Source organism: Podarcis erhardii, assembly GCF_964252035.2.
Source record: "Podarcis erhardii genome assembly, chromosome: 1".
NCBI classification, from domain to species: Eukaryota; Metazoa; Chordata; class Lepidosauria; order Squamata; family Lacertidae; genus Podarcis; species Podarcis erhardii.
The window spans coordinates 16540075-16552811 of record NC_138497.1 but is presented as its reverse complement, the minus strand read 5'-3'; the positions used below and the strand labels follow the sequence as shown (position 1 = coordinate 16552811).

The 12737-nt window shown below is 44.9% G+C and overlaps 1 protein-coding gene and 1 long non-coding RNA gene across 5 annotated transcripts in view; both read left to right on the top strand.

Moving 5' to 3' along the window:
* LOC309345559 overlaps nt 1–12737 on the top strand; it is a 351011-nt gene that overhangs the window by 269837 nt on the left and 68437 nt on the right. The window lies entirely within an intron of this gene.
* PPP2R5C (protein phosphatase 2 regulatory subunit B'gamma) overlaps nt 1–12737 on the top strand; it is an 80956-nt gene that overhangs the window by 2717 nt on the left and 65502 nt on the right. For 3 of the 4 annotated variants that reach the window (XM_081861772.1, XM_081861771.1, XM_081861770.1), the window contains exon 3: nt 5518–5680. In XM_081861772.1, coding sequence (XP_081717898.1) covers nt 5518–5680 — 163 coding nt within the window. Of the gene's footprint in view, nt 1–5517; nt 5681–12737 lie in introns of those variants that run through there. The other variant, XM_081861775.1, reaches the window with a different exon arrangement.

Sequence of the window (12737 nt, the reverse complement as noted above, 5' to 3'; positions counted from 1 at the left end):
CTCTCTCAATGGGGCTTGTTCTCTTTACCATGAACTTCTGGGTAACTAGGCAAACTGCTGTTTGTTAGCTCTCCCTGCCCCCCAATCTGAAATACGGGAATAATAGAGCTGGTTTACCTTACAGGAATGTTGTAAGAAATCTTGAGATAATACACTTCAGGTGCTTTGAACATTTAGGAAAATTGTGCTACAATGATTGGGGATCTATATTTTTGCCTTTTAAAAGTATGGTGGTGTACCAGTTTTTAATAGAGTAGACCCACTGAAATTAATTGGCATGACTAACTTAGGTCCATTAATTCCAGTGGGTCTACCCTGAGTGGACGTTAGTTGGATACAGTGCATAGACTCTTGGAAATGAATGTCTCATGTGACTCATGAAGGACTGCCAAATGTACTGTACATTCTACAGATTTGTTCTTAAGGCTGCAATCATGTACGCATTTGCCTATACGCAAGTTCCATTGGGTCTTATTTTTCATGAAAGTACAGCTTTCTCATTTTATGTTTTAAAATGATTTGGTTTGGCATTTCTGGGTGCTGACAAATGCTGATTTCAGCACTTGGAATGTGTTACTATTGTGACATTTTTAGGATGGCCATCTGTCATGGATGCTTTAGTTGAGATTCCTGCATTGCTGGGGGTTGGACTAGATGATCCTTGGGGTCCCTTCCAACTCTACAATTCTGTGATTCAATAAAAAGGCATAGGGAAATAATATGTCTGTTACTGTTAACACATTCTTTAATGCTTTTGTCAAATCTTTAGCTGAACTACTTAAGCAATGTTTTTAAGCATGATAGAAATAGAAATACTTTATTGTCACTGTTTACAGTGAAATTAAACGAGCCCCCCTCTCCCCCACACAATCTCTCTGTCCTTTTAAAAGTTTCCAAAGTGTGTCAAAAGTGTTTACCCTGTTACTGCAGCCGGATAGTACTCAAAGGGTTTTGATGTAATAGTATGCACCTATCCTCGTTGTATTTCCTGTATGCTGGTGGTGCAGCATGGGTGGGGCCCTGTTGCACCTAATTTTCAACATGACTTGCTACTGCTGCATGCAAGCAGACTTGCTGTTTCCCAGACGAGAATCAAATCAGTGGGACAGGATAGATACTGTGCCTGTGACTTGGGGCTAGAATACTTGGCTGTTTCTGCCCACTTCCTCTGATGCATGGGGAGACTAGCTTCTGCTGTGCATGTTGGAGCAAGAGGGTGATTTCTGTGTCAGCTAGGCATGTGTTCATATGATCCCTTGTGGCTCCCAGAGGAAAATCTGAGAGGAAAATCTGCTTCCCTCTTCATTTCACCAAAAATTATATGCCACTTTATAATAAGGAAACCTCTTTGCACAAATATAAAATAAAACATTAAAAACATTTGAAAGATTATTAAAACCATAATGGAAAAAGAGATAAAACATGTGCCATTTCCACAGATTGAAGCGGTGGAGTGATTCTGCAAGTAAACTGGTGCTAAGCAGCTAATGCTTTATATACTAACACCTTGCGTTTGGCCCAGTAGCAAATGGGCAACCAGTGCAGATCTCTTTAAGGAGAGGTGTTTCTCATCTAGACAGCTTCTCATTCCTGTCAGCAGCTGGGCTGAAGCACTCTGCACAGTTTCTGGCTCAGGCACAAGGGAAGCCCCACATAGAGTGCATTGCAGTAATCCAGTCTTGAGAAGTTACCAATGCCTAAATTACTGCGGCCAAGCTCTTATGGTCCAGAAATGAGCGTAGCTTGTCGCATCAGTGACAGCTGGTATAAGATTTGCGAAGAGAAGGAGCTGTAGAGAAAAACTATGCTGCTGGGGGAAAGAGGATGGAGAGAGAATGGGGAATTGACAGCGATGTGGCTGAACATATGGGCCACATTTGCACAACCAGCCAGGATACGCATGAGCAGTATGCACCCACACATCCCCGCTTTGCTGCTGCTTTAGTCCTCACTTGGTGTGGGTGGTGAGGCAAACCAGGAAATGAAGTTAGCCATGGTTTAAACTTGACTTCTGAATCCGGTCTCATTTTTTATTTATTTTATTTTTACCGTTCACACAAAGGGAGAATCAATGTGGTAGAAAAGGAGCTGTCTACATGTGCATACAGCTTGTACATATCCTGACTTAACAAGCCAGGATTTGATCATGCAAACAAAGCCATGGGGTGGCTAGCACCCACAGCAGATAATCTTTCGTTGCTAAAACCACAAGGACTGTAACATGCAAATGTTTCTGCACTTAAATTGTTACTGGCAGAATAATTGTGCATTTTGGAATGTAAGACGATAGTGCAGGTACAATTAAATATTCCATTTAAAAAAAATTGTCTGAATACATATTAATCTGTTTTGTGTACATGTATGTAAAATTAATTATCAACATACTGGGAACCATTTTAGTCTCCAGTATGAAATTGTGTCTCGTTATATGAAAATATATAGTGAGTTCATATTCTGAAGCGCTATTAATGGCTAAAGGTGTGATGCAGGAAAAGCGCAAAAATCCCTTGCTAAATGAATGTTCTGTGTGTTATACAATGCAGAGCTCTACCAGACTCTCCTGGTGCCATTTCTGATGGCTAGGGAACAAAGGGATACACAGAAACCATACACTTGGATGCTTCCCAGAAAATAGAATCAGCACTACAATCACATATGCTTACACGACAAAGCACAAGTAAATGGGCCAAAGGCTCAGTATGGCAGTTGGCTTCACTTAGCCTTCTCAACAGCAGCTATCCGTTAGCTAGGTGGAAAGTCTTATATCCGTTCAACTGGTTGTAATGTCTGCGGCGTGCAAAAATCAAAGCTTATTTCAAAAGCAGAAATTGGGTGGTTTGACGCTTTCCCATGGCCCAATATTCCCTGGCTTAACCTCTCCACCTTTCTCTTCCCCTGTATCTGTCTTGAGTACTTTGGGCTAATTTTACGTATAATCTTAAGCCTCTCTTTCTGGAAATGTACTAGCATATGTTGTTTTGTTTCAAGTGCTTGTGAAAAATGCCAGATTGTGAAGACTAGAGAATGTCCTCTATTCAAAGAACAAGGAGAACACAAGTGGCAGCATCCCACAAATATATTATTTATAGACACCTATATAAATCTTATAATTTTATTTGAATTCATGGTGGTGCTTACTTTTATGTTATCTTCTCTGTAGATCTGAAAGCACTAGTAAAATGGGTAACATATTTCAAACATCTCATGCAACTTCTCTGAAGTCCAATTAAAAATGAATCCATGGCCAGGGTTGCAGCTGAACTTTTATATTCTGTTAGGCTGGAACTACATAAAGTGGGAGCTGCTTGGCTGATTCCAAAAGTAGAATATAAAAAAAAGTGTGGTGTCGTTACACTGTTGAGTTTTCTGACACCACAAGCAGCAACTAAGTAGAGCAGGGTGGGAAACTCAGCAGTCTACTGTTGTTTTGTGGTACTGGACTTTACCATCTAGGAGGAGAGGAGGTGATGCAAAGCTGCAGTTTGTTGGTGCAGCAGCTATATCTATTTCTGAACTCATCTTTTTTTAAGTCATCTGCATCTGTCTTGCTTACTTTAGTCCAAATACTGATGGTCACAATTGCATCATATCAGATGTAATTCGTTTAGAGTTGTCATTAAGTAGCCTTCTGTGCATCCGTAGACCCTGCTCACAACTGCCAAAGAGCCTTTGTGGTGTGACTGATATGGTACACCTATTTACAATTCATTGAATATCCTTATTAAAAAGACACCAAGTTCCATGGATTCCCCCCTTCCTTGCCTGAGGGCAAAATATTAACTTGCATATTCCTTTGGGTCTACAGTACTGACAGTATTAATTATGAGGGGGTGTGACAACAGACCACTGTAGAAGGTAAAGTACACTAGTCATGAGAAAGAAAGTGTTTATTGGAAGAAAATACAAACATAGTTCAGAGAGTGCATCCATAGTTCACTCTCTCCTGAGGTTAAAGCAACTTTTTCTTCTTTAGGAAATACAGAAGTTCCATACTGTTGCCTTTGGGGTGGGCAGGAGCATCAATGGGGGAAGAGTCTGCTGGTGCAACTCCACTTGCTGTTAAGCCCCAACCTGTAAGCTTTTATTCAAAGAAAAAATGCTAGTAAGCATTGAGTTTCAGTTATACACAGGGTACTTTGATGAGCGGTTTTCCCTTTTTAAAATGAAGGTGACAGCAAAGAGTGTTAAAAATAGATGCAAGCTTGTTGTAAACAAAGTACTGCTTTTTGGAATCTGAAATGCTATGTGTACTTTACCTAATACCATAATGCAGGTACAAAGTAAGTTCTCAATTCTAATTTAAAGGTTCAGGAAAGTCAGTGAACTAACCTCTAACAGCTGCTCTTCAAGCGTAGTTCTTTCTTCAAAGTCCGTGGATCATAGACTTGCTGAACCTCATGGGTATTAAAGAGACATATTTAGCCACTTTGCCTCCCTATCCTTTTGGAATGTGTATAACAGCATACAACATTAAACAAAGTCATTAATCATAGAATTATAGAGTTGGAAGGGACCCCGAGGGTCATTTAGTCCAACGCCCTGCAATGCAGGAATCTCAACTAGATCATACATGACAGATGGCATCCCACCTCTGCTTAAAAACTTCCAAGGAATGAGAGCCACCACCTCTCATGGGAGTCTGTCAAACAGCTCTTATAGTCAGAAAGTTCTTCCTGATGTTTAATTGGAATATTTTTTCTTATAACTTGAATCCGTTGGTTTGGGTCCTATCCTCGAGAGCAGGAGAAACTCCATGTGAGAGGCATTTAGATATTTGAAGATGACTATCATTTCTCCTCTCAGTTTCCTATTTTCCAAGCTAAACATACCCAATTCCCTCATAAGGCTTGGTTTCCAGACCCTTGATCATCTTGGTTGCCCTCCTCTGCACATGTTCCAGCTTGTCAATAGCCTCCTTAAATTGAGGTGCCCTGAACTGGACACAGTACTCCAGATGTGTTCTGACCAAGGCAGAATAGCATGGTACTATTATTTCTCTTGACCTGGACACTATACTTCTGTTGATGCAGCCTAGAATAGTGTTAGCTTTTTTTGCTGCTGCATCACACTCATGTTAAGCTTGTGATCCATCAAGACCCCTAGATCCTTTTCACATGTACTGCTGGCAATCCAGGTGTCCAATCAGATGTGCACTGTGGTTTATTTTTATGCTTTTGTGAAATAGACACACCAAGGGTGAGGCCAAAAATAGAGGCTTCATAAAGCTTGCCCAAAGTAAAGAACATTGGTATTTTCTCAAGGATGCTTCCTTTCTGGATCATGGATTGGGTGTAGCAAATCTTACAGCACTTGTTACCTTTTTGAGACTGTCTCTTGGCATTATGGACTTGTCCCCTTTAAGGTTTTCTAAAATAGGTTTAAATATGTGGTGACAGCCAAAAAAGAAAACCCCTTTGGAGTTAGTGCTAATGGTATTAGAAGTGAAAACTATTGTTGACTGCTTTATATTGTTTGACTGCTTCTGTTTAAGAAGTCTTAATTATTCTTTATATACAGGTTGCAAGCAAAAAATCCAGCAGCACCATTGTACCTGCAACACAGATAGCTAAAATCAAAACACCTCCTGTACAACCTGTAGTGAAGAAAGAAAAACGGCAGAGTTCCTCAAGATTTAATCTTGCCAATAACAGAGAACTCCAGAAGCTGCTAGCTTTAAAAGGTATTTACTATCTTTCTTTCAGTAATCCTTGTCGTAGAAGCAAGTTGGTAATGTAAGAGTGAGCAAATTTCTGCAACTGCAGACTTCAATTTGGAGGGTTCATTTAGGCATGCACAGCAGAGGTTCTGACCTTTTCCCCTCAAAGATTGAGTCTTCAGAGCACTTCTCGAACTTGCCTGGTTTCCAAAGTGACTCGTCAAGCTGTGCTATTGAGAGAAGGTGGGGAGAAAAAGAGCTAGTGACCTTGTTGCACATCCAGCTCACCAGATGGCCTATAGGATTGTAGCCGTGGGGCGCGAGCAGCAGATTACATTCCAAAATGCATGCGATAACATTGTGCATCGGTGACGTCGGGGCAAAAATTAGCTAAGAACTTCTTGGGCTCTTTCTCAGCAAGCATCTACTGTAGAGCCAAGACTACACTAGCTTTGGTTTATTGTGGGGCCCTGGACCATTTCAGAAAGCAAAGCAAATGGGCTTCTACTGCAGATGCTGACAGTGAACTGGAGAACAGATGAAATTCACACTGTTGGCTATGAGTGCATGCCATTCCATAGGTGATGGCGGCAAATTTCCAGCTTTTAAAGAGCCTTGGCATTCATATTTCCCAGTTCATGAGCAGCGTCCAATATGGCTTTTAGCGCTTCAACCTCTGACATACCACTTTTGGCCCACACTATTTACGAAGCTTACAATTATTCTGCCTGGGCATATTGGCACAATAAAAGGTTATCAAATTCACACCAGTTGAACTGCCAAGGTTTTCCCCTATAGGTCTTGATGACGCTCGAGGTCCCTTCCAACTCTGCAATTCTATGATTCTGTGATTGTGGTTTTGTGAGATGCTCTATTATAAAAACTTGCCTTGCCAACACAGAACTGCAGTTTTCAGTTTTCCTTGGGAAGAGGGATTAACCCTTAAGTGAGTTTTGGAGATGATGCAGATTCAATTGTGGGTATTTCTAAAGTGTGGGTCACATACAAAAGGGACCAGGATTATGTATTCTTTCTTTGGCATGAATCCATCACCTGCCTTGGTAGTGCTGACCTGGATTTGAAACCACAGTTTGAAGCTGAAACCAGTTTAAATCCTAATTGAGAGAGAGCACTAGTTATTAGTGAGGGTGGTAAATGCAAATACTGGTGTAACATTAGCTACAGTTAGGTTTAGTTAGGCTGTTCCTCCAAGAGGAGAGCATGTGATCCTGTGGCCTTGGGTAAAAAGCTTTGCTCCCATTTAGAAATACTGGCCTTTAAATATGACACTTCATTTGATTTCATGCTTTTAATATTCTGTTGGGAGCCATCCAGATAGGTGGGGTATAAGTAAATTATTATTATTATTATTATCATTATTATTACTAGACTTGAATTCAAGTATTGGCAAATGTCTGTGTACTGAATATCAAAAAGTATCTCACAAGCACATAAATAACTAAAGTAAAGTGGTTGGATGTATCTATGCAGTTCTATGCAATTGTGTGCCTTCTCTTTCATCTGTAGTAAATGGCTGTACATTTGAAACATGCAAGTAGTGTTTGAAGTGTTAGAAAGTTTAAATGTTATGTGCAAGCTCTTCTTTATCCTGTATGGTGACCAGTCAGTAACCTCAAATTCCAATAATATTCCTCCTCCCTATACACTCTATTGCTATTTGCTTACTGCAACATCCTCTAGCTGTTAATGTGATGTTCCTTATAACTTAAAAAATAGGAAGTTCTGCCAAACATCAAGTATTGTATATAAAGGTAAAGGTACCCCTGCCCGTACGGGCCGGTCGTGTCCGACTCTAGGGTTGTGCGCTCATCTCACTTAAGAGGCCGGGAGCCAGCGCTGTCCGGAGACACTTCCGGTCACGTGGCCAGCGTGACGAAGCTGCTCTGGCGAGCCAGCACCAGCGCAGCACACGGAAACGCCGTTTACCTTCCCGCTATAAAGCGGTACCTATTTATCTACTTGCACTTAGGGGTGCTTTCGAACTGCTAGGTGGGCAGGAGCTGGGACCGAAAGACGGGAGCTCACCCCGCCGCGGGGATTCGAACCACTGACCATACGATCAGCAAGTCCTAGGCACTGAGGTTTTACCCACAGCACCACCCGCGTCCCTTATTGTATATAACTTTATTCTAAATACGTTAAAATTGGAAACCAGTTATGTAATCTTATGTTTTTGTCATTTTGCTAATAGAATTTGGATCTCTTTATACGGAGTATAGAGAATGGTTTTGAGGAAGTTCTTCAAAACATAATCCAAATACATTTCTGTTGTTAACTAGTGCTGATGCAAAGTAATGGGGTTGGATTCTGAGAATCACAGGTGAAAGGATGGTTGTGGGAGTGGACTTACCAATTCCCTGCTCTCTACGAAAACACCCCTGGAGTGTCAGGGGTCCACCCTGAACCACATGGTATGTGACATGGAGGAGAACTTGCCAAAATGATTCAGAGGCACCTTAAGGTTTATTCAGGGCTAGGGAGTCTAGGACTCTGCCTAGGTTTCACCCTGACAAGAGAAGCTCTGCAACCTCAAGTGGTTTTGCCTGGCTGGAACTGTCCTTGAACTATGGTAATGCTCCTTGCTCACCTGAATGTTTGGTGAAGGTGTGTGTGAGAGAGAAAACCTTTAGACTTTTACATAACTGGGATGTAGCGTATTATGCAAAGGTAAGAGTCACTTCCATTGTTTTGCCCATTCTGACCCTGCCCATTTTTGCTTCTGGTTTTATCAAATCGCTGGCATGTGGCTATTAGAAAGTTGCCCATGAGAGAAAGTAGCCTTCAGACTGAAAACAGTTCCCCACCCCTGGGTTAATCAAACTTAAACTCCTCGGGTGTCTTGAAACAGGCATTTTAATGTTAATTACCTAGCTCTGAAATAGCTGGGATTAAATGCAAATTTGGTGAAAATTATCTAAAACATGTGAGTTTTGCTTTGTTTTTGTTTTTTTATTCTAAGCACTTATAATAATAATAATTTATTATTTAATAATAATAATAATTTATTATTTAATAATAATAATAATTTATTATTTATACCCCGCCCATCTGGCTGGGTTTCCCCAGCCACTCTGGGCGGCTTCCAACAGAGATAAAAAATACACTAAAATGTCACATATTAAAAACTTCCCTGAACAGGGCTGCCTTCAGATGTCTTCTGAATGTCAGGTAGTTGTCCATCGCCTTGACATCCGATGGGAGGGCATTCCACAGGGCGGGCGCCACCACCGAGAAGGCCCTCTGCCTGGTTCCCTGCAACTTGGCCTCTCGCAGTGAGGGAACCGCCAGAAGGCCCTCGGAGCTGGACCTCAGTGTCCGGGCAGAACGATGGGGGAGGAGACGCTCCTTCAGATATACTGGACCGAGGCCATTTAGGGCTTTAAAGGTCAGCACCAACACTTTGAATTGTGCTCGGAAACGTACTGGGAGCCAATGTAGGTCTTTCAAGACCGGTGTTATATGGTCTCGGCGGCCGCTCCCAGTCACCAGTCTAGCTGCCGCATTCTGTATTAGTTGTAGTTTCCGGGTCACCTTCAAAGGTAGCCCCACGTAGAGCGCATTGCAGTAGTCCAAGCGGGAGATAACCAGAGCATGTACCACTCTGGCGAGACAGTCCGCAGGCAGATAGGGTCTCAGCCTACGTACCAGATGGAGCTGGTAAACAGCTGCCCTGGATACAGATTTGACCTGTGCCTCCATGGACAGCTGTGAGTCCAAAATGACTCCCAGGCTGCGCACCTGGTCCTTCAGGGGCACAGTTACCGCATTCAGGACCAGGGAATCCTCCACACCTGCCCGCCTCCTGTCCCCCAAAAACAGTACTTCTGTCTTGTCAGGATTCAACCTCAATCTGTTAGCCGCCATCCATCCTCCAACCGCCTCCAGACACTCACACAGGACCTTTACTGCCTTCACTGGTTCTGATTTAAAAGAGAGGTAGAGCTGGGTATCATCTGCATACTGATGAACACCCAGCCCAAACCTCCTGATGATCGCTCCCAGCGGCTGCATGTAGATGTTGAAAAGCATGGGGGAGAGGACAGAACCCTGAGGCACCCCACAAGTGAGCGGCCAGGGGTCTGAACACTCATCCCCCACCACCACTTTCTGAACACGGCCCAGGAGGAAGGAGCGGAACCACTGTATGACAGTGCCCCCAGCTCCCAGCCCCTCAAGACGGTCCAGAAGGATGTCATGGTCGATGGTATCAAACGCCGCTGAGAGATCCAGCAGAACTAGGAAACAGCTCTCACCTTTGTCCCTAGCCCGCCGGAGATCATCAACCAGTGCGACCAAGGCAGTTTCAGTCCCATGATGAGGCCTGAATCCCGACTGGAAGGGATCCAAATGGTCCGCTTCTTCCAGGCGTGCCTGGAGTTGTTCAGCAACCACTCGCTCAATCACCTTGCCCAAGAATGGGAGGTTTGAGACTGGGCGATAATTGGCCATCGTGGCCGCATCTAAAGATGGTTTTTTAAGAAGCGGTTTAATAACCGCCTCTTTCAGCGGGTCTGGGAAGGCTCCCTCACGGAGGGAAGCATTCACCACCCCACGAAGCCCATCGCCCAGTCCTTCCCGGCTAGCTTTTATAAGCCAGGATGGGCAAGGATCCAGGAGACAGGTGGTTGGCTTCACTCGTCCAAGCAGCCTGTCCACATCCTCGGAGGTAACAGATTGAAATTGATCCCACACAACTTGACCAGACAGGACTCTAGCACTCTCCCGCCCCGGCCCTGCTCCCACGGTGGAGTCTACTTCTTCCCGAATCTGAGCGATTTTATCTGCAAAAAAATTTGCAAAATCATTGCAGGAGAACATGTGGCCCGTACTGGGCCCCGATGTTACAGGTGGTTCCGCTAAATTGCGAACCACCTGAAAGAGTCTCCTGCTGCTGTTTTCTGCAGATGCAATAGAGGCGGTGAAGAAAGTCTTCTTCGCCGTCGCTATCGCCACTTGGTAGGCTCGACGTTGAGCTCTAACCCGTGTCCGGTCAGATTCAGAATGAGTTATCCGCCACCGGCGCTCTAGCCGTCTCAACGATTGTTTCATTGCCCTCAGATCCGTGGAAAACCACGGGGCTCTCCGGGCTTCATGCAATCGGAGAGGGCGCTTCGGAGCCAAACAGTCAATAGCCCTGGTTAACTCCACATTCCAGCGGGCCACCAGGGAATCGGCTGAAAGGCCATCAACATGGGATAAAGCATCCCCAACCACTCTCTGGAAACCATTTGGATCCATTAAGTGGCGGGGGCGGACCATCCGAATCGGTCCCACCTCCCTGCAGAGGGGATGGGTCGCAGAGAAGTCCAGTTGCACCAGGAAGTGATCTGACCATGGCACTTCTTTCGTTTCGCTTTTACTTAGTGTCAGATCACCAACATCCGTAGAGGTAAACACCAGGTCCAAGGCATGTCCGCGGCTATGGGTTGGGCCAGACTTATTCAGGGACAGCCCCATGGAGGCCATGCTTTCCACGAAGTCCCGAGCGGCCCCTTGTAAGGTCGTGTCGGCATGGATGTTAAAATCCCCTAGGACGACCAAGCTAGGTGTCTCCAGGAGAACATCCGCCACGACCTGAAGCAGCTCGGGCAGGGAATCCTTGGTGCAGCGGGGAGGTCGGTACACCAAAAGGAATCCTGTACTGCCCCTATTGCCCAACTTCCAGAACATGCACTCAGAAAACTGGGTCTTCCCAATAGGACGCCTGGTGCAAACTAATGACTTCCTAAAAATCACTGCAACCCCCCCTCCCCGCCCACATGACCTGGGTTGCTGTGCGTAAGAGAAACCTGGTGGACAAGCAGCGGCAAGGACAGGCCCATCTGCTTCATCCAACCAAGTCTCTGTTACACATGCCAGATCAAGTCCTCCATCCATGATCAAGTCATGGATGGCAGTGGTCTTATGAATCATTGACCTGGCATTGCACAGCAACACTTTCAGGTCATGTGGGTATCCCTTGCTGATTCTAGTATTCATCCGGTCAGGACCAGACCCAGAGGCAGGGATAGTCCTCAGACAACGACTAAACCTGCCTCCTCTGTAATGACATGGTCTGGTCTTAGCGTAACTCCTCCTCCTACCCGTGATCACTGAGATCGGTTGTCCCAGTGCATTCCCCCCTGTGAAGCATATCCCAGCCATTTTATGGGCTGGGGCCCATTCCCCGGCAGCCCTGACCCCTCCCCTTAAGAACAAAATAACCCCTTTAAGAAACAAACAAACAAACAAAAAAAACACAAATAAGACAATATAAACAAAAAACAATAGAAATTACAAAAATTACAAAAACATAAAATCAAACAAATTCCCAGGCCCAATAAACATCCACCGCACCCCCCCCCACATACAAAAAATTCAAAATAAAAATTTTAAAACATTTTAAAAGCACTCTGCACCCCTCCGGCAGTAACAGCAACTGTTCCAGTGAGGCCCGTCAGGCCCCGCCCCAGGCCAGATGGTGAGTGGCAGGAAGGAGCAGGGCCCTCAGACACTCACATGCAGGAGAGTCCTCCCGGGCAGCAGAGTCCAGCAGTCCTTTGTGAGGCTTCAGGCCCCGCCCCAGGCCAGATGGTGAGTGGCAGGAAGGAGCAGGGCCCTCAGACACTCACATGCAGGAGAGTCCTCCCGGGCAGCAGAGTCCAGCAGTCCTTTGTGAGGCTTCAGGCCCCGCCCCAGGCCAGATGGTGCTCACTTGTGCTCATTGGAGCTGAAACATGTCTTGTACTACATCAGTACTTAACTACGCATTGCATTATCCCTCCTGCAGATACAGTGGTGCCTTGCAAGACGAAATTAATTCGTTCCGCAAGTTTTTTCTTCTTGCGAGTTTTTCGTCTTGCGAAGCACGGTTTCCCATAGGAATGCATTGAAAATCAATAATGCGTTCCTATGGAAACCGCCTTCAGACCAGGTCCGGGGACAGTCTGTCCCCCGACCTCTTCTAAAGGCTGGGGGGGGGTCAAGGGCTTTTCTTCCCATTGCCAGCCTTCAGAAGGCTGTTCTGAAGGCTGGCGGTGGGAAGAAAAGCCCTTCTCCCCACCTCCCGCCCCGCAAGCTC